This window comes from Schistocerca cancellata, chromosome 1 (genome assembly GCF_023864275.1).
Source record: "Schistocerca cancellata isolate TAMUIC-IGC-003103 chromosome 1, iqSchCanc2.1, whole genome shotgun sequence".
NCBI classification, from domain to species: domain Eukaryota; kingdom Metazoa; phylum Arthropoda; class Insecta; order Orthoptera; family Acrididae; genus Schistocerca; species Schistocerca cancellata.
The window spans coordinates 349935979-349958067 of NC_064626.1; the positions used below are offsets into that span (position 1 = coordinate 349935979).

At 38.8% G+C, this 22089-nt stretch overlaps 1 protein-coding gene across 1 annotated transcript in view; it reads left to right on the plus strand.

The window, feature by feature from the left end:
• The window catches only part of LOC126173896 (A-kinase anchor protein 10, mitochondrial), a 131524-nt gene that overhangs the window by 20904 nt on the left and 88531 nt on the right, over window positions 1-22089 (plus strand). The window contains exons 4-5 of the mRNA XM_049920992.1: window positions 8911-9034; window positions 20050-20186. Of these exons, the coding sequence (XP_049776949.1) occupies window positions 8911-9034; window positions 20050-20186 (261 nt within the window). The remainder of the gene's footprint in view (window positions 1-8910; window positions 9035-20049; window positions 20187-22089) is intronic.

Sequence of the window (22089 nt, forward strand, 5' to 3'; positions counted from 1 at the left end):
CACTCCCTAGTTTAATTGCTTCTAGAATAAATGTGATGAATGGAATGTGGTTCCATCCAGTATTCCTTCATGTTTCTTCAACTTGAATAACACTTCTGAATTTTTTTTAAAAAATATGTTGTTATTAATTACTTACGGCATTTCCAATTTAAACCTGTGTGTAATTGTTGAATGTATCTTAACTGCTTCTTTTTGTGTAATAACAAACTTGCTGACACACTAACATTGTTCAGTTTAGAATTTGTGATGATCATTTGAAGTGGCCATGATCGTAGTTTAAAATGTGAGGTAATCATTTAAATCTTCATTTATTACACTGTGCTAAACTAAAGCTAGTCCCAACATGTATTTAAAAAAATTATCTGTTTTGTTAATAGTGATATTGTGTGTGTTAGTTCTGTATAATGATATACATCCTATTTCACCTCCTTCCTCCCACATCCTTGTCACAGCTAACTTCTGAACCCACTAATAACTTTCATTACTTTCTGTTGTTATAACTATTACGTTATGACATTATTTCTTATGCTTCATAGTTCGTATTAGAAACATTAGCTTTCTTGTACTTTTTCCTTTTCTTGCAATTGTATTGGTCATTATTATTACCTCCAGCAGCCATTTGACACTCACTGCTGGATACAGGTCTCCTATATACTTTCCTATGTGTTAAAATCTTGAGTGATATATATCCATGCACTCCCACACATATCCTAATACACTCCTGGAAATGGAAAAAAGAACACATTGACACCGGTGTGTCAGACCCACCATACTTGCTCCGGACACTGCGAGAGGGCTGTACAAGCAATGATCACACGCACGGCACAGCGGACACACCAGGAACCGCGGTGTTGGCCGTCGAATGGCACTAGCTGCGCAGCATTTGTGCACCGCCGCCGTCAGTGTCAGCCAGTTTGCCGTGGCATACGGAGCTCCATCGCAGTCTTTAACACTGGTAGCATGCCGCGACAGCATGGACGTGAACCGTATGTGCAGTTGACGGACTTTGAGCGAGGGCGTATAGTGGGCATGCGGGAGGCTGGGTGGACGTACCGCCGAATTGCTCAACACGTGGGGCGTGAGGTCTCCACAGTACATCGATGTTGTCGCCAGTGGTCGGCGGAAGGTGCACGTGCCCGTCGACCTGGGACCGGACCGCAGCGACGCACGGATGCACGCCAAGACCGTAGGATCCTACGCAGTGCCGTAGGGGACCGCACCGCCACTTCCCAGCAAATTAGGGACACTGTTGCTCCTGGGGTATCGGCGAGGACCATTCGCAACCAGTCTCCATGAAGCTGGGCTACGGTCCCGCACACTGTTAGGCCGTCTTCCGCTCACGCCCCAACATCGTGCAGCCCGCCTCCAGTGGTGTCGCGACAGGCGTGAATGGAGGGACGAATGGAGACGTGTCGTCTTCAGCGATGAGAGTCGCTTCTGCCTTGGTGCCAATGATGGTCGTATGCGTGTTTGGTGCCGTGCAGGTGAGCGCCACAATCAGGACTGCATACGACCGAGGCACACAGAGCCAACACCCGGCATCATGGTGTGGGGAGCGATCTCCTACACTGGCCGTACACCACTGGTGATCGTCGAGGGGACACTGAATAGTGCACGGTACATCCAAACCGTCATCGAACCCATCGTTCTACCATTCCTAGACCGGCAAATAACTTGCTGTTCCAACAGGACAATGCACGTCCGCATGTATCCCGTGCCACCCATCGTGCTCTAGAAGGTGTAAGTCAACTACCCTGGCCAGCAAGATCTCCGGATCTGTCCCCCATTGAGCATGTTTGGGACTGGATGAAGCGTCGTCTCACACGGTCTGCACGTCCAGCACGAACGCTGGTCCAACTGAGGCGCCAGGTGGAAATGGCATGGCAAGCCGTTCCACAGGACTACATCCAGCATCTCTACGATTGTCTCCATGGGAGAATAGCAGCCTGCATTGCTGCGAAAGGTGGATATACACTGTAATAGTGCCGACATTGTGCATGCTCTGTTGCCTGTGTCTATGTGCCTGTGGTTCTGTCAGTGTGATCATGTGATCATGTGTCAATAAAGTTTCCCCTTCCTGGGACAATGAATTCATGGTGTTCTTATTTCAATTTCCAGGAGTGTATCATCTACACATCTCTCAGTAGGTTCTCAACTGAATCTTCAGTTGTTGGACCAATAAACAACTTTCTTGGTCTGTCGTATCATCCATTTGCCTGGTTACATGTGTGTCCTTTTTCTTGCATTCCTCTCTCAGCTCTAATCCATTTTGTAGTTTTCTGTCTCTTCTAGTAATTCCCAGCAGGCATCTTCCATTGCATACTAAAATTAAAGACCCTCAGGTTTTGAATGTTTTGTACTTTAAAAATCCAAGTCTCAAAGCTTAATTTTAAAAATTGTGTTTAGTTTTATAAAAGTTCTCCTTTCCGTTTCTCCTCTTCTCTTCATTTCTTTTTCTGTCCAATCAGTTGTAACCTTCAATTGCCCGAAACACAAAAATTCAGCTGATTCTGTGACTTGATTGTAACTTAGTTCTATTTTAATCTCAATGTGCTATTATACATTATTAATTAATTGCCAGGTTTACATTCAAACTTTTCCATTGAGTTCTTTCGTGTACAGTTTAATTTTACTATGCTAGAGGCAGAGTGTACAGCATCATTATCAGAACAAAAGTAACTCATAGATGCTTTATTAACAAACATCCCTTCTTCAGTTTCCAAGATGAAGGATCAGAAAACTGTCTCTGCTGAGGACAGTTTAGGTGGTACACATTTACCACAAGCCTGATGAAATCCAGTGAAAGCTTTGACAATTATGTATACATATTCTTCGGTATATCTAAAAACAAAGATGATGAGACTTACCAAACAAAAGCGCTGGCAGGTCGATAGACACACAAACAAACAAACATACACACAAAATTCAAGCTTTCGCAACAAACGGTTACTTCATCAGGAAAGAGGGAAGGAGAGGGAAAGACGAAAGGATGTGGGTTTTAAGGGAGAGGGTAAGGAGTCATTCCATTCCCGGGAGCGGAAAGACTTACCTTAGGGGGAAAAAGGACAGGTATACACTTGCGCGCACACACACACATATCCATTCTTCGGTATACTGTCATAAGTTAAATTAGTGCCTTATTTCTCAAAAGCTGTTAATCCAGATTTTGTTGAAAATGTGTCATGTGTACTCATTGCTCCAGTTTATAATTTTATGTAGAGGAAAATTCACTTGAGAAGACTATAAAATTAAAAGGGGACAGAATGGCTGACGAGTACTTACTCTCAGGAGGCAGTATTGTAAGCACTGCCAACACAAGTATAAAAAAAAAAAAAAAAAAAAAGGAAAAAAAACATCACCAACAACAACAACAACAACAACAATGTACGTAGGTACATACAAAGGTACAAATAGCCTATGCTATTTTTGGAACTAGCAGTTCTGTAAATTAGGGTAGTTTGTACTTTTATTTGTGTCTGTTGACAGCACTTACAATTTTGCCTGCAGAAGGGTAAATAATGGCCAGTATTTTGTCTCTTTGCTGTTTTCCAAGATCGTCAAAGACTTCCAAGTCATCCATCATGCTATTTCCATTATTGATGGCAACTTGTTCTTTTTATCTAATTGAGATGTCTTCTTGTCTGTAAAGTAGAAAATTACAGTATTGTTCCAGCTTTGGGGAATTGTCTTCTGCAGGATTCCTTAACTAATTTTACAGGTACATTTTGTATTCTTTTTCCTCTAACTGTAATCATTTCTATTATAAACGCCATCACCAGGTGCCATTCCTTTCTCCATATCACAGTTTTAATTGAAGCTCTGGCCTTCATTTTGGCAATGGTCTACTTCTATTTCAGATTTTATTGCCCTTTCATTTTATTTTCCTTGTACTTGCACCATATTTCTTGTTGGCATAAATACCTTTGTTACACAACAGCCCCTTTCATCGATGCCTCTATAACACTCAGATTCTGAACTTCTTGCTTAGCTTAATGATGTTTGTATCTCTGTTACTAAATACATTCTTAGCATCTAAATTTCCAAATCTCTGCCGTACGAGTCCTTTTCTTCCCAGCTCTATGTATAATTGTAGTTTGTATTTACAAGTCTGTGAATCAGAATGGGATTCTTATTCTGCTCGGAGTGTGCAAGGATATGAAACTTCCTGGCAGATTAAAACTGCATGCCAGACTGAGACTGAGACAGACTCGAACTCGGGACCTTTGCCTTTCGCGGGCAAGTGCTCTACCAGCTGAGCTACCCAAGCACGACTCATGACCCGTGCTCACAGCTTCAATTCAGCCAGTACCTTGTCTCCTACCTTCCAAACTTGCTAGTGAAAGGCAAAGGTCCCGAGTTAGAGTCTCGGTTTGGCACACAGTTTTAATCTGCCAGGAAGTTTCAAGTCTATGATCATTTGCAGTTTATAAAAAGTTTGTGGCTGTTGCCTCTGCATTGTCTTTATTGTTTGATAGAGTAATTTTGTACTCAAAGTGGACCTTTGTAAGTCTTTATTCATTTTTTTTCTTCAAGTAGAAAGTATTGAGTGCCAACATGTTATCCTTGACAAGTTCTACTAACATAATATCTGTGTCAAATCTTGATCTCTTCTCATTTCTGGTGTTGTATCCAAATTTACCAACTGGAGAATCATTCTTGAGTTTTTGTTGTACTTTTGCATTAAAAGCCTCCAATATTCTTTTGTATTGTGATTTGTGGTCATTTAACAGCTAAATAACATAATTAAAGTTGTTGTTTCCATTTTATGCACAATATTTTGACGACCAACTCGCCGATCTTAAAGTGCTGTGAGTTTTGCTGTTACACATACTTGCTGCCTGGACTCAAACCTGACTGTGAACTGTTGTTAGTCTCTCGCAGCTGTTTATAGCCAGGTTCAGTTCCTGACCCCCACTACACCTTTGATGCCCTTTTGTTTCTCAGAGCTCACCCTGGTATTCTGTGAAATGTAAATTCTCTCAACATTTTCCAACTCTGATGGATGTCACACTTGATGAGACTTCAATAAATTGAGTGCCAGACTCCAATGTGTTCTAAATTTGTAGGCACTTTCTGAAATGTACTTATTTCCTATTCATCAGAAAATATTTAAAACAAACCGACGGTGTGGTGATTTTTTTTTTTTTCTTTTTTTTTTTTTCATTATCACCTTTTGTGTGACCCTGTAGATGAAACACTTTGATGCAAATGCACTAAAATTTGCCAACTTGGAACTGATGTTTTTCTATCAATATGTGGTGATGTGGACCAGAAAATCTTCAAGAGTTCCTGGAACATTTAAACTCCATCAATTGTAATATAAAATTCATGATAGAACTTTAAAAAGAGGGCCAACTACCTTTCCTCGGTTTGTTGGTTAAGAGAAGAATGGATGGGCTCCTAGATCACAGTACATATCAGAAACCTACCACGCTGACCTCTGTCCCCATGCCCTGAGACATCACCGTCCATCACAAACAATTTTTGTGCAAAGGATTTTGGTCGATTGAGCTTGAACACTTCCAGACAAGGAGAGCATCACTGAACAATTACAACACTTATGAATAGTGTTCTGAAGGAACAGGTATTCAAATCATCAAATTGAATGGTCAATAAAGTCAAAATCAAGAGGTTGAGACTGAAGGGGAGAAGCCAAAAATTGCTTACCTATGTTGTGTTGGCCCAATATCCAGAGAGATTGTTAGACTCCTACCAAAATATGGCATCCCAGTGTATTTCACTCCTTCAACTAAGATAAAAAGGATTCTTGTCTTAAAGACAATCTAAGTCTCTGAAAGCCAAATGTGTGTTGCATTCCATGTGAATGTGGTCTGTCTTACATTGGGCCGACTATCAGGCCAGTTGAGGAGAGATGCAAATAATGTGTGTGACATACCTGACTAAAATAACCAAGCAGGTCAGCTGTCTCTGAGCATCGCCTTGAATATAATTGTGAAATGAAGTGAAATGAGACCAGTGTAGAGATGCAAACACCAAGTTTTTGGGACAACATAATTAAGGAGTCTGTCGAAATAAAGATGTCAAAAGCCTAATAAACAGGGATGGCAATTTCAGTTGTGTTTGGGGTCCAGAACACAATTAAAATCTCATTGGCCATAACGTCCACCAGAGTCGGAAAACACCGAGAGAATATGCATTCCATGGAACTTCAGAGTGAGCTATGAAAAACTAAAAGAGCATCAAAGGGTGTTGTGGGCATCTGGAATCAGACTCAGCTACTAATAGTTACATGGGACCTACAGTAGTTTCATCAGGTTGGGACCCAGGCAGTGAGTACACATAATAGCAAAACTTACAGGACTGAAGAAGAGAGCTGGGTCAATAGTTGAAATATTGTGCATAAAAAGAAAACAACTTGGCAGAAACACTCTATTAATCAGTCATGGTGAGAAAACCTGTGAGACCACATTTAACTATTTTTGTAACTCATTGTTGAGGCCTTATACCTCCTTGTCAGAATACAATCACAGTGGTGTGTAGATTTGGATGATTTAAGTAGAATTTATTTTGTTGACTTTGAAATCAAGTCTTGCTGTTATGCCCGACATTTTTTCAGTAATGGTGATATTGCTTTTTGTTATCTTGATGACTGTAAAGTTACATTTGATTTATTTCTGTCCCTCCATATTAAAACGTGTTCGAATTCAGTTTAATCTTAATTTTTTGCCTTACTTCTGATAATCTTCCTATATCCTATTTGATTTTATTTAGTTTCTCTTCCAACTGCTCTAAACTATTGTTGAATCCTAAAATTTTGCAGTTCATTGACTCAAAATAAAAGGCAGTTGAAGCAGTTGGAATGTTAAGGTATGTGGTGTCTCATACATAGCCAAATGTCAATGTAGCTGGTTGTGCTCTACATCCTGAAGCCATTACCTAAATTTCTGCAAGAAAGTGAGATGGAGCAGTGGTAAGACACTTGTCTCACATTCAGGAGGACAGTGAGTTAGACTGCCATCTGGCTGCCCAGATATAGGTGTTCTGTGGTTTCCTTAAATGGCCTGAGGTAAATTTGGGTTTGGTTCTTTTGAAAACAACATGGCCTGTTTCCTTCCCCACCTTTCTCATTCAAGCTTGTGCTTTATCTCTTCCGTGACAGAACATCAAACCCTAATTTCCCTTTTTTTAATATGCTTTCACTCAGACTTTCCAGAATTTTCTTTGTGGTTGTAGGGGATCTGACATTCCTACCCACAGTACACTGCACTTACCAGGCCTTGACAAGTTTTAGAGGACACATGAGCAAAGCTAAACCTCAGCAAAGCTTTGTTTACAGTAGTCTCAGCCCCGATCTGAGTGCTCCTAGTTGGTGCCAATATGACTAGTTGACTTTCTGATCACATGTCAGCAGTGACCTTAGTTAATCTTCGTGAAACATATTTAGTCCAGAGAGTAGCAGACTTGGCTACTATGAGCTGCACGACATGCTCATCTAATTTCAATAATGGGATCGGTGCAGACTGGTTTCCTTAATCCTTAGAGATGTTATTTAGGACCCATTTCCTCATTCTTCGTAGTCATGTTTTGCAGCATATAGACACTTCTTCCTGGTAATGCTTTATTTTATCCTCAAGGAGCTACATTCAATATTTTTTACACACTTTATGTTTGTTGTTTAGACCAGCTCTATATTGATAGGCAATGCTTTGCAAATGTAAATAAAGTAATTGTTAATTCTAGTTGTTAGTTACAGTACTCTACATTAGCCAGTTTGGGCTTGCGACAACGTGTTTCTGTTACTGTTTCATAACAGGGGAGTTGGATTAAATGATTGTAATAGGGCGTAATATAAATTGCACTGTAATTTGGAGCACTTGTGGATGTATTTTTTACACTTTGCTTTTTTTATGCTCAGATTTTTCAGAAGACTTGGTATAATTTTAGAAATCATTCACAGATGTACCTAAATCTTTGATGCTAATTATTTCTGACAAATATTTCACGTACACCTTAACTTCGTCCACATCCCGGAAGGCTATCTTTATGATGGGGTTTGCAGAGTGCAATGAATGAAGTGAATGAATGGACATTTTAATGTATTGTTCAATCACAATTGTATTTTGTTGGTTTCTGCATTTGTATTCATAATATTGATTTTTCTGCTACTTTTATCAGGAGCAAGAGCTATCAAACTATATAAATAAATGCAAAATTTCTGTGACTACACACTGATAACTGAAAATTAAAACGAGTGGCTGTAGGCTAGTAGTGAAACAAATGAAGGGGACCTTCCCCCTATCCTGTGTGTGTGTGTGTGTGTGTGTGTGTGTGTGTGTGTGTGTGTGTGTGTGTGTGTGTGGTAAAACATTACTCATATTTGCCACTAACCATATTTTCTTTTTTTTAAACTTTCTTCTTATTTCTTATGATTACCCATTTATTTTCAAGAAAAAGCTAGTGATGTAGTAGGCTATGGACTTATTGTCTGCTCCGTATCTTGTTTGTAAATATTGCTTGAGCAATTTTTGGTTCTAGTATTATCTTCATTTTCACTTTTGAGCCTTATTTTTTTACGTTTAATGTTTTTTTATGTTATTGCCACCACCACCACCACCACCACCACCACAGCCAAATTTGTTATTGCTGCTGCCATCTCTCACATCTCAGTACCCAGTCTTGTCAGTCTTCCCAGTCTCCCACGTGCAGTCCTTGAGATTCCTTAATTTTGTGAACTTCCATATTCCAGTTCCATTTAGATCATCCTCTTCCTTTATCCATCTGTCCAAAGGTATTAAGAGAGTATATTCACCCAAAAATATAGATACACACAATGTCAACACTACCTCAACCTCTCACCATCTTTTAATGTTTGCAGTATCACAGTTCTTGCCAATGTTTTATATCACTGAAAATTTGAATCATTTTATTTTGAAATAAATTTGCTTTCAGCTTCTTCAATGAGTTTTTGCGAAGTGATTATCATTGCAAGCATCAGATAGATGTGCTGACAAGTGGAAATGTTTTACTTACTGATATTCTGTACAATGATAATGCGCTGTTTTATTTCACTGAGGTAAGTGGATTCAATTAAGAATTTTACTTATGATTTACATTTTAATTCTTAATTTACTTTGTCTGCAGTTGCATCACTGGACATTTGAGAGACTGTAATTAAGCAAACAAATACATATGTTACATAATTACAAATTTCAGTGCAAAATTTTCTTCCTCTCAGGCCCTCGGGTATTGTGTTAAACTTATCTCTTTGTAACTTTTGGAATTACTTGCACAGGGCCCTAAGATTTTGCAGCAGAGTTAGTGTTGGTAAAAGTTTTTTACCCTCACTTTCCATTGGTAGTCCTTAAGTTTGATATCTTGGCCCCACTGCTGATGGAGTGCATGTTGGAAGATACATCCCATCGTACCGCACATTAAGGTTTCTTTGTATTCTTTCCGCTTATGCGGGACAGGAAGAACAGCTGTTGAAATGCCTCTTGGAATCCTGTAATTATTTTAATTTTGTATTTGTGATATATGTAGGGACTGTAGAATATTCCCAAATTTTTCACCTAATACTGGTTCTTGATACACTGTAAACAGAATCTTTTGGGATAATTAACATCTGTTTTCAAGAGAGTGCCTGTTCAGGTTTTTCAGCATAACAGTGATTTTATTCCTGTGACTCAAACTTACTTGATGCTGTTTGTGCTGCCCTACTTTGCATATTGCATATGCTATGCATGCTGTTAGCCCTGTTTCATATGGGTACTGTATACATGAACTATATTTTAGGATGGGATGTGCAAATATTTTGTGAATTGTCGGCTTTGTAGACTGACAGTATCCTGCCAGTAACCTGAAGTTTTCCATCTCTTGTACCTGTTACTGAGACTGTGTGATCATTCCATTTCATATCCCCAAAAATTGTTTAGATCCAGGTATTTGAATTGAAACTGTAGTCATGCCATACTAGCTTCTGTGTATTTTGTGAAGTGCACAGTTTTATACTTCTGGGCATTTAAAGCAAGTTGCCAGACTTGGAACCTCTTTGAAGTCTTATCAAGATCTGACTGGATGTTTGTGCAGTATGTCATTATAAGTAGCTGCACCACCTATAGACTTTAATGATTTCACAGCCAGAAGGCTCAAGAAATCTCATCCAAACCGAACACAGCATTATGAAAACATACTTCACATGCTAGAATGTACCTTTAGAACTTGGCTGTAGACATTATTGATTTGGTACCTGAGTACACTGTAAGAAAGAAGCAGCTTCAAAATACATCATGTCATAAAATATATGTGAGAGTTCTCCACTATATCATGCAATAGCAGGGGCAAACAATCTTCTGAGTCTCAAATACTTAGGCATCAGCAGCAATGTAGTAAATGTATTCCGCACCACACACACACACACACACACACACACACACACACACACACACACACACACACACACACACACACACACACAAAAGTTAAGAAACACAGTTGAATCTCTAGTTTTGGAACTTTAAGATGATGTTTCTTTCATTATGGGAAAGGGATAGATAATGTCTTATAATCCAGAGTTTGTCTTGGCCATTAGCTGATTGTTACCTCAGAAGACTTTCCTACAAATTCTGCCTTTCTTAAACCAGGCTTCAAAGTGACTTTCCATCTACTCAGCATCTGTAGGTTGTACACATTCTGTTTGAATGAGGTATCACTCCATAATCATACATTGTAAGTTTTGATGGCTAGCACTGACGCCACTTAAAAGTTCTGGTCTATTATGCAGTGGTCGATACATAAACCTTTCTCCTAACGTTTCCTCTCCAACTGCAGGAGACATCTTCAGGGGTAAAATGATGAACGGCAGTTCGCCATTTTACCTCTAAAGATGTCTCCTGCAGTCGGAGAGGAAGTGTTAGGAGAAAGTTTTATACATCGACCATGGCCTAATAGCCTGTAACTTTTAAGTGAGATCACCCATTAGTTTTGCGGATGTTTTATAATGTAATATTGTCTTTCCAAGAAAAATGAATGATAACATCTAATCTAAGCTACTATTGCAGTCTCCAGCAGTGGGTTACAATTAGAAATTTTTAGAAAATGTTCCATGTGGTGTTTAGGTACTTTCGACTGTATAGTTTGAAGTGAAACATTTAGCTAATGATTTCAAAGTAAATTTGAAACAATTCATTTCCTTGATTTCATGTTAACGTGGACATTCTTTGCCTACCACACTTTTTTGCTGGTCTATGAATTTAGTCGGGAAAGTACTTCTTGTAGAAAAGAAAATCTAGGGATGTAACAGCTGCTGCTGGTGAAGACATAAGAGAACAATTGCAGCATGTAGCACTACAATAAGTGTAATCTTGTGATTGGGTTGTTTTTTACGGGAAAAATATTAAACAACACTCTTTACGTATGGAAAATTTTCAGCCGTGGGTAACATTGTGAAACCCAGGGACACAATACTGAATTCTGTCAACAGATAATTACTTTATTACTGATTGATACTCACTACTTGTCTCGTGAAATGGCTCCACTCTATTGATTCAGAGATGAAGTAACTGTGTGAGTCTGGAGATTTGCAATATTGCTGATTCAAAATAAGTGAAGAACAGGAGTGTAGATAAAACAAAGAGTGTGTACTTTTTCACTTCAAATGGCAATGTATCTGCAAAAGGTGCTAATCAGCTTTTTCTTGGTGACATGTTATCAAATACTCTTAAAGTCGCTCGAGATTATGCACATGTGCATAGTATATTTTAGCATATGTAGTGGTGAATATTCAGAAAAAAGAAAGTATCATCATTTTCTTAAAATTTGATGTCCCTGTTGGCATTTATACTTGATGTTATCCAAAGGAAGAAATTCACCTGTTAAAGTTGTAACATGCTGATTCTTTTGTCTTAGTAACAGAATTGGTGGAATAGTGACTGTCCTCTAGAAAGTAAGTCTGTAGTTATACACTATGTGATCAAAAGTATTTGGACAGCTGGCTGAAAATGACTTACAAGTTCATGGTGGCCTCCATCGGTAATGCTGGAATTCAATATGGTGTGCTCACCCTTAGCCTTGATGACAGCTTCCACTCTCGCAGGCATACGTTTAATCAGGTCTGGAAGGTTTGTTTGGGAATGGCAGCCTATTCTCCACGGAGTGTTGCACTGAGGAGAGGTGTCAATGTCAGTCGGTGAGACCTGACATGAAGTTGGCGTTCCAAAACACCCCAAAGGTTTTCTATAGGATTCAGGTCAGGATTCAGTGCAGGCCTAACCATTACAGGGATGTTATTGTTGTGTAACCACTCCGCCACAGGCCGTCCAATATGAACAGGAGCTTGATTGTGTTGAAAGATGCAACCACCATCCCCAAATTGCTCTTCAACAGTGGGAAGCAAGAAGGTGCCTGAAACCTCAAAGTAGGCCTGTGCTGTGACAGTGCCATGCAAAACAACAACGGGTGCAAGCGCACTCCATGAAAAACACAACCACACCATAACACCACCGCCTCCGAATTTTACTGTTGGCACTACATACGCTGGCAGATGATGTTCACCGGGCATTCGCCATACCCACACCCTGCCATCGGGTCGCGACATTGTGTACCATGATTCATCACCCCACATATTTTTCCACTGTTCAGTCATCTTACGTTTGCGCTCCTTACACCAAGCAAGGCCTTGTTTGGCATTTACCGGTGTGATGTGTGGTTTATGAGCAGACACTAGACAATGAAATCCAAGTTTTCTCATGTCCCAGTTAAATGGCACAGTACTTGCAGTGGATCCTGACGCAGTTTGTAATTTCTGTGTGATGGTCTGGATATATGTCTTCCTATTACATATTATGACCCTCTTCAACTGTCGGCAGTCTCTTGTCAGTCAACAGACGATGTCAGCCTGTACGCTTTTGTGCTGTACATGTCTTTTCACGTTTCCACTTCACTATCACGTTGGAAACAGTGGACCTAGGTATGTTTAGGAGTGTGGAAATCTTGTGCACAGACGTATGACCCAAGTGACACTCAATCACCTGACCACATTTGAAGTCTAGGAGTTCCGCGAAGTGTCCCATTATGCTCTCTGCTAATTACTACTGAGGCTGTTGATACGGAGTTCCTGGCAGTAGGTGGTAGCACAATGCACCTAATATGAAAAACGTATGTTTTTGGGGGTGTCCAGATACTTTTGATCACAGTGTATTTTTGGTAAAGGTATAGTAATGAGAACATATCATTTGCAAACAACTGTTAAAGGTGTTTTTGAATTAAAAGTATGCACGTAAGCTTACCATTGGCTTCAGTGGCTGTAAACTTTCCAAAAACTTAGGAAGGTGTAATCCAACAATATTTATTTACTATTTACAGTTTTAAGTGTTATTGTGGTGACATTATTTGTTGGAGTGAAAAAGCACTCACCATTTGTTTGTCTTTCACTCTTGTCCTTTGCTTCTGTTGAATAAGCAGCATTGAGGAAGATCTAGACACATGACTGCTGCTTCATCTCTGAATCAAAATGATGAAGCCATGTCAAAATGATAGTGTTGATGATGATTATCAATTTTGACGAGTTAAAATGATGAAGCTCCTATTGACAGAATTAAATATTTTGAATCTTTGTTTAATGGATTTGTCAGTGTGCTACCTCAATCAGACAATTTTCCTGTCATTAAGGGTTTTGTTTGATATTGTACAGATGGCCAGCACATTTAAAATTAATATGCTATTATATGCAGTTGTTGTTTCTTCTGTAGGAACTATTATTGTGCCCTGGGTCTCACAGGTATTATTGAAATATGAGTTTGTGATGGCATTTTAATTTCCATTACAGCACATCACTGCCTGTGATAAAAGAGCAAGAGAAGAAGAGAGCACTTCTTAACACAGAAAAGACAATATCAACACATCCATGTTTATGAATGTGTAACCAGTTACCTGTAATAGTGATATAAGTTTGAAATTTGTTTTGTTTTCCTGCCCTGTATCATGAATGTAAGAAAGAAATTCAGAAATTGTAATTATTAAATTGTAATTATTAAATTTTCCCATGTACTTTCACTTGCTGTCATTATACATATGAAGCCTTTGCATATACCATAAAATAGCTGTTATGTAACCCAGTGGAAAGACATCAGTTGCTAAATTCAATTTAATCCCATTATTGTATGGGATGGGCAAAATGAAACTGACCTGGAAAGTATTTATGAGAATGACATGGAATTGACTCTTAATGGAGAGGAGAACTGCCCATCACAGAAAATGCTGGAAACCACGATTTCAGTGCACCAATTGGTTGCTGTCATTTGTCTGCACATGTGCATCTCCCTCATCCTCTGTACTGAGTATTTCGATGTGTCATTGCATTTGAGTGAGCGAGATGAGCAGATGTGTTTAGTGATTATTTGAATGCAGCACAAAATAGTTTTCACAATAAAACGGTTTGTGTCTGTTGTTAGGTGTTAAGCAAAGCACAACTCATAAAAAACCTCCAGCAAAGTCTGCTGTCCAAAACTATGTGGCAAATGGTGCAAACCAGGCTCTATAGTGAATAAAAACTGTAACTATCTCAAAAGTGTTAGGACACCAGAAAACATTGCTTGAATGAAGAAAAGCTGGGAACAGAGCCTGATGAAATCTCAGTGCCATTAATGTGTTCAGGTGGAAATTAAGAGATTCTCTTGTTGAAATATTATCAAAAAGTACCTGCATCTGTATGCATACTAATTTATTTGCATGAGTTAAAGCATGAAGACAAACTTTCACACATTGATTTATGCCACTGGTTTCTCAGTGATCGAGACATTTGGGTCATTGGGTTTTCATTTCTTCGGATGAGGTCTGTTTCAGTCTCTCAGTATGTATGAACTCACAGAACATGCACCATTATGCCTTAGAAAATCCCCATCAGTACTCTGAAGAGCTGTTGCCATAACCTCACAATTAGTGTTTAGAATGTAGTGTCTGGTGTTTGCATTGTAAGATGATTATTTCACCAAACTGTTAATGCTGACTTTTAAGTCCAGAAATTGTTTAATTCGTATGTGGATCAACTCTCAGAAAATGAATGACTATATGGACATTTTCAACAAGATGGAGAAACAACACATATGGCCTTGACAACCTTGTCCTGAGTACATGATGTGTTCTGTGAGGAGAGTACAACCCGCAGAGACAATGCTGTCTGCTGACTGCCTCAATTGTCTGATCTCTCCCCCTGTGATTTAGACCAGTGGGCTACATTGAAGGGTAATGGGTACTCGAACTGGTACTCACACACTGGAAGAACTACAGCAGAACATTGAAAATGTTATCACAGCTATCTCACAGGCAGAGCTGCTGTGCTTGTCTCGCAGAGCAATTGAGCACTGTGCCGCATTGTTTGCATTGGCCGTCTTCAGTGATATTCATTAACAAGGGTCAGTTCTGCACCAGTCTTATTGTAAGTCTTTTCTCGGTCAGTTTTATTTTGTCCATCCTGTAAATATATATTTGACTCCTATTCTAAATCTGAAATGCAGTTTAAAATGGATCGAGAAAAACTTTGTACAATGATGTTTCATCTTTATGAATAGGAATATTTAATGGATGCTGTAGATTAAGATGAGTTATGAAATAGAACTGTTAACCATAGCCAAATGTGGAAAATCCACAGATGAAACATTATTCAAACTGATAACAATATTTCAGTACGAACATGTATGAGAAACTGACACGGAAGGCAAGAGTTCAGATTGAAGCCCTAGTCTGCCCCAGTGTTTTATCTGTCAGGTTGTTTACAAATGTGGAGTTGACGCCCAAACAGATGTACGTCATTGGGAGATGAAAACTGTGATCTTGTGGAAGACCTTGTAAATTTAATAACAATTTTACAACTAGACTGTTCCAGAAAATTATAGAAGTCATGCAATAAAGGATGATACCTTCCCAGGGGACACTGCCTTATAGTAGGCACATTCAGTGCCGGGCGGGAGGGTTTGCGTATTTCGTTGAAGTCGAGAGTTATGCCAGCAACAGCATAGCTACTGGCAGAGTCACCAAAGCTGGATTGGTCTTGACTGAGGAGCCAGACAAAGTGTGTTCCACAACATAGGACAGGGAGGGCTATAGAGGCATAGTGAAGAAAGCTTCCTTGGAGGAGTAAACCTAACACAAATTCTGGTCCTCTAGGTTGGGGGTTGGACATGGGCCTAATAATCCCATACTGTAAAGAAAAGAAAAGAAAAGAAAAGAAAAAATTACGGAAATTCAGCAGAAGCCTTGGAAGCTGGATGGAAACCATGTATCACGATCCCTGTAAAGGAAATGGATATAGGATCTGACAGTAGCATCAATGAATGTGAGGACAATGCTTCAGCCTGGAAAAATGAAACAAATAGCCAATGGAATTTTAAAATTTAATTATGATGTTGTAGGGCTACAGGAAATAAGATGGCAAGTACTCATTGGTATATAGTGGATCAAAAGAAAGAACAGGCCAACTTGGGACAGGGTTTATAACAACGAGGGGAATTAGAAAAAACCTACTAGAATTTGAACCCATAAATGAAAGGATGTGCAGACTCAGACTAAGAGAGTAATTTAGGAACATATTTATAGTGAATGCACATGCACCAACAGAGGAAAAAGAGGATATAATTAAAGAACAGTTCTACGAGTACTTGGAAAAAGTATGCTGCACAGTACCTAAATATGACTTGATGCGAATGATAGGAGATTTGAATGCAAAAATAGGGAGAAATGAACGGCCATGTGGAGTTTCTGGAAAATATTCACTGCATGAATAAAACAGTGGGAATGGAGACTTACTATGCAAATTTGCAGCAAGGAATAATGTGATTGTTAAAAGTACCTGCTTCCCACACAAAAGGATCCATCTGGTTACTTGGAAGTCTGTAGTCAGTGGAGTAGTCAATCAGGTTGACCATATTTTAGTGATTGCACACCACTCCACGTCAGTTATGTATGTACAGAGCTGCAGAGGACCAAACTGTGCCTCAGACCTCTTCGTGATAAAATCAGACTTGAGAGAGAAACTGTCACTAACAAATGGCAACAGAATAGGAAAGATGATGAAATGGAATAGAGACATACTGAAAATCCCCGCCGAAGAAAAAAAAGTAACACTAAGCAGAAAGTAGAGCAATGAAGAGACTGCAGTAGGAGTAGACGAAAGGTGGAACAGGATTCAAAAAGTCATTAGAGATGCTGCAGAGGAAATAACAGGCATAAGAAGGAACAGAAGAACCCAGGAATGGTTTGATGAAGATTGTAGGTCAACAATAGAGGAAAAGAACAGGATATTAATGAAAGTGCTACAGAGGGAAACCAGAATGTGGAACAATATAGAGAATTAAAGAGAAAAGCTAACAGACTGTGCAAGAGAAATAAAGGAGAGTAGACTAAGAAGAAATTTCAAGAACTAGAAGAGTTAAAGGAATAGACTGAAATGAGAAAGTCCTATCATGCTATAGGAAAAATGAAGAATAGATTCCAGCCAAAACAATGGCCTGTTCCAGTAAAGATGGGAAAATAAGGGAGGAAGACCAGGTAGTGGGAAGATGGGCAGAGTATTTCAAAGATATACTAGGAATAATGATCCTCATTTATAAGAAAGGGGACGGAACAGCATGTGAAAACTATAGAGTATACCACTATAGAGTATACCACTCCTAAGCACATCTCATAAGATCTTCACAAGTATATTAAACGAAAGGATACAGAAGTGTGCAGAAGGCATACTAGGGGAATATCGGTGTGGCTTTCGACCAGACAGAGGAATGACTGATCAAATATTTGTGATAAGACAAATGATGGAAAAGCTCTATGAATATGATATAGATCTGCATTTCCTATTCATCGACTTCAAACGAGCCTTTGACAGCATAAAACGGCAGTAACTATACATAGTACTGGAAGAAGTTGGTATATGTGCTAAATTAATAAGACTAATCAGAATGACAATGACAGAGACAAGAGCAAAAGTAAAGGTCTTTAACAGAACAGGTGAAAGCTTAGACTTTAATAAAGGCATGAAGCAAGGTGATAGTTTCTCCACTGTCCTATTCAGTATAGTCCAGCATAGTGTAGTAAATAAAATCAACAAAAGAGGTGCCATATTTATGAAAATTAACCAGATATGTGCGTACGCTGATGACATTGCTGTAGGAGGAAGGAATATCAATACACTCCAAGAAACATACTGGGCAATGGAAACAGAAACCTTAAAAATTGGCCTCATAGTAAATGAAAAGAAAACAAAATATATGGTAATGTCACAATCTGAGGCTAGAAGAACCCCTAAAAACCTAAACATCAATGGGAAATGCTTCAAAGGAGTGTCCTCTTTTAACTACTTGGGAGCCCTAGTTATAAATGATAACTGGATTGGAAAGACTATAAGGAAAAGAATACAAGCAGGAAACATAGTTTACTTTGCAAATATGCAACTGTTCAGAAATAGCCTTGTTACAAGAAAAACAAAACTGCTAATTATAATTTCCTAGTCTGCCCAGTTATCACATGTGGGTCAGAGGTATGGAAGATGACAGTACATGATAAAAGTGCACTAAGAACCTTTGAGCAGAAAATATTATGCAAAATCTATGCACCAATAAGGAAGGAAGAAGGCTAGAGAATATGCTACAATGCTGAATTACTAGAGTTAATACAAGGTAGGGACATAGTAAAATTTGTGAAATCACAGTGAATACGATGGCTAGGATACTTAGAGAGAATGGCAGAGGATAGAATTCCAAAGAAAACCATGAAACGTGGTGAAAATGGTGACCTAAAAGAAGATAGATTGATGACATAATAATGGATATCACCAGTATGGGAGTCTGGGAGTGGAAAAGAGCAGCAAATAACCAATAAGTGTGGAGGAAGATCACTGAAGAAGTGAAGGCTCATCAATGGCTGTAAAGCTACTGAAGAAGAAGAAGAAGAAGAAGAAGAAGAAGAAAGGATGATACCTACAAACGAATCTAAACTGAACTGTAGGCTAATGCCCCAAGATACCAAATGAGGGCTGTTTTAGGTGTTACATGATGAGATTCACCAGGAAGAGGGTCAACCTCTTGACAAGATTGCATATCTCCACTGTATGAAAAAAAGGGGGGGGGGGGGTCGCGAAGCACCCTGAAGACATGGTTGCCTGTCATTGTAAACTCATACATATACACGTCATTGGTAGGTAGGTAAATGATAGAGTAGCAATTTTCTATGACGGATAGTATGACCACCACTGTGCAGTAGTATTGTTTGTGTTTAAGGTTGTTATGAGGCCTCTGGTCGAGTATATAGGAGTTGTGGAAAGTGTCAGATGTTGAATAGTCACTGTGAAGGACACAAAGATGCAATGTATGAATGTGAGACAGCTTTATCAGCACCTGATAAAGTTTGAAAGGGGCCTCATTTTTTTTATCTCCGGTTGGTGAAATCATGCAGTATCCATGTTTGTGGAACATTGGGATGTGACAGGAATGTGGAGTGAGAGGGTAGGCATACTTGTCTTACATTCCAGTTGACTACATCTGACCACCAGAAGGATGCTAGGGGTATTGTGCACCAAACACATTGTAAATGCCTCTCACATAACAAACAAAAAACATGGGATGTATAGCTAACTGACCAACTGACTGACCTTGTAGCAAGTAGAAAGCCATTTACATAGAGGGTACAGTTAGTCCCTGACTTATCAAGATGTTCAGTAGGAAAGGCACTTGACTAACATTCAGAAGTGGGGTTAAAATATATATCTAGCCCTTTTTATTCATATTTGTAGCTTCTCAAAATGGTTACAGTCGAATGTTGGGATGGTTTGTTAAATATATCATGGCCAGTTTTTAGATATTTTCTTTCCAGATGAGTTGTGCTTTTATCATTCAAGTTTCAGTAAGATTTGTAGTGAACACGGATAGCCTGAGTAGCCTAAACCATAATGAAACACTTGTTGATTTCTTTGTTAGTCTTATAGTCTTACCACCTGAGCTGCTTGATGCTAAACATGAACAAAGTTTTTGAAATTCTGAGACTTTCCATGAATGCTCTCACCACTTTTCTAATGACTATTCTCTGATGAGTCTGTCTTCCATGTAGTTTATGGAACAAGAAGGACATCGGAGTTTGGTGGAATTTTGGCTTGCAGCAGTGAACTTCCGTCAGCATCTCTTGGAGAAGAAGGGTGTTTACGATCCTGTTGAGGCTCAGAATGATGCTATTATTTTGTATGACAAGTATGTATTTTATCTCTTAATTAGTTTTTCATTTCATTGTATTATTTGCAAATGAATTCATTTTGGTCTCTCTCTCTCTCTCTCTCTCTCTCTCTCTCTCTCTCTCTCTCTCTCTGTCTGTCTCTCTCTCTCTCTCGATGAATAAACATTTTCTAGTTGTTAATATTTCTTTCAAGTTCTACCTCATACTCATTTTACAGCATGTTTTAGATCAAACTGTATTACTTCTGCTATTTTTCTAATAGAGCATGGGTTTGTAAAGTGGTTATGATGGGTGCTGCTGATTTTTTTCCCTCTTTTTCATGAGAAAATCTAAGTTTGTGTTTAATATAACACTAATATAAAATTTGAGAAATGGCAACAGGAATATATTTAACTTATAAAGAGGGACAAACAGACAACATTACATTTTAATCAGGTGCCTGCTGTCTTTAATATTTGGACCTTCAGTTAAAATTTGTATATTGTGTTTTTTGTGATATTTTGCCAGTATGAGTGGCTGGCATTGTTGAAGGTTCACCTTCATTGCTGGTAGCTCTGGTTGAACTTTTGACAGTGCCAGCTGCTTGGGCTAGGAAACATCAGAATTAATCATTGAACAAATGTTGACTGAAGATCCTGAGAGAAAAGTCAGTAGGCAATACATCAACAAGTGGCTATGAAATTTTGTATGTAGATACTGATTGCTTGAATTGTGCATAAAGTATATTGTGGAACCTCCAAGCAATTACTCATTACAAGTTTCTTTAGACTTCTGTAAAGTTGCAATCACATTTGTAATATTGCAGTATATTTTCTTAGTAGGCTACATTTTGATATTAATTCCCACCTCTTTCTGTGCTTTATTTATGGAAGACATTCAGTGGAGTTGAGTTGGGGTACAGTCTCAAAATTACTTTATAATTATAATCAGTTACATATCAGCTCACAGTCAGAAATATGGAAGACCATTAGGTTCAGGTTTTTCGACACTCATAAGTACCGAAAAAATTAAGGAAATATTGCACGCAGTAAATGTGAAGAAAGGTAACTAATTTATTTTAAAGACAACATATATTACCTTCTATATATGACAGCTAAAAGTGAGTATGACATCATTTAAAAAATTTACGTAAGTTGTGGATCCGTATAAGTCGTGGATCCATATTGTCACATCCTATATAAGAGAGATGGAAGAACGGTCAGGCAGGTTGATTTCTTGGATCAGCGCCAAACACTGTCATAGGGCACCTACAAGAGGTGCAAGATTTTGGGACTTGATAGGAAACTCATAGCAGGAGACACTAGGGCCTCAGAGGTCTGAATAATACTACTTATTTGCATTCAGACTAACTGCTACACTGCAGGCTAATTCCAACCATTAGAAAAAGTGAAGGATAGAACTGGCTGCACAACAGAAGCTTGTATTTGAGTCCATGGGGATTAGAGCTAACAGAAGCAGCAATCATTAGCAACATTGTGTAGTGCAAACTTTTAGAAAAACAGACTTTGTCGGAGCTTACCCAAAGCTGGTGGTGACATGGAGGTGGCATCCCAGGTGATCAAAGATTTGTATTGCTGAATACTTCACAGCTTCCAGGGCTGCATTAACAAGGACTGCTGTGGGGTCTCTGATTTTCGCCATACTTAACAGGATTTGAAGGTCAGTGCTTGGATATCTGTTTCTGAAAGCAGTATTATATAATTCTCAAACTAACTAAAAAATTACCTTTGAACATTTTGTAGCACTGTAACATGTAGAACAATCAGTTGAACAGTTGCCAGTAGCTGAGTGCATAGCATGTAAGTCTTACAGTCTCGAAGTTGTAGGTTCAATTTTTACTAGGAACAACATTTTTTAAACTTTTGTTTGAATTCTGTATGTTCAAATGGCAATGTTAACTAACAAATATTGAAATGTAAT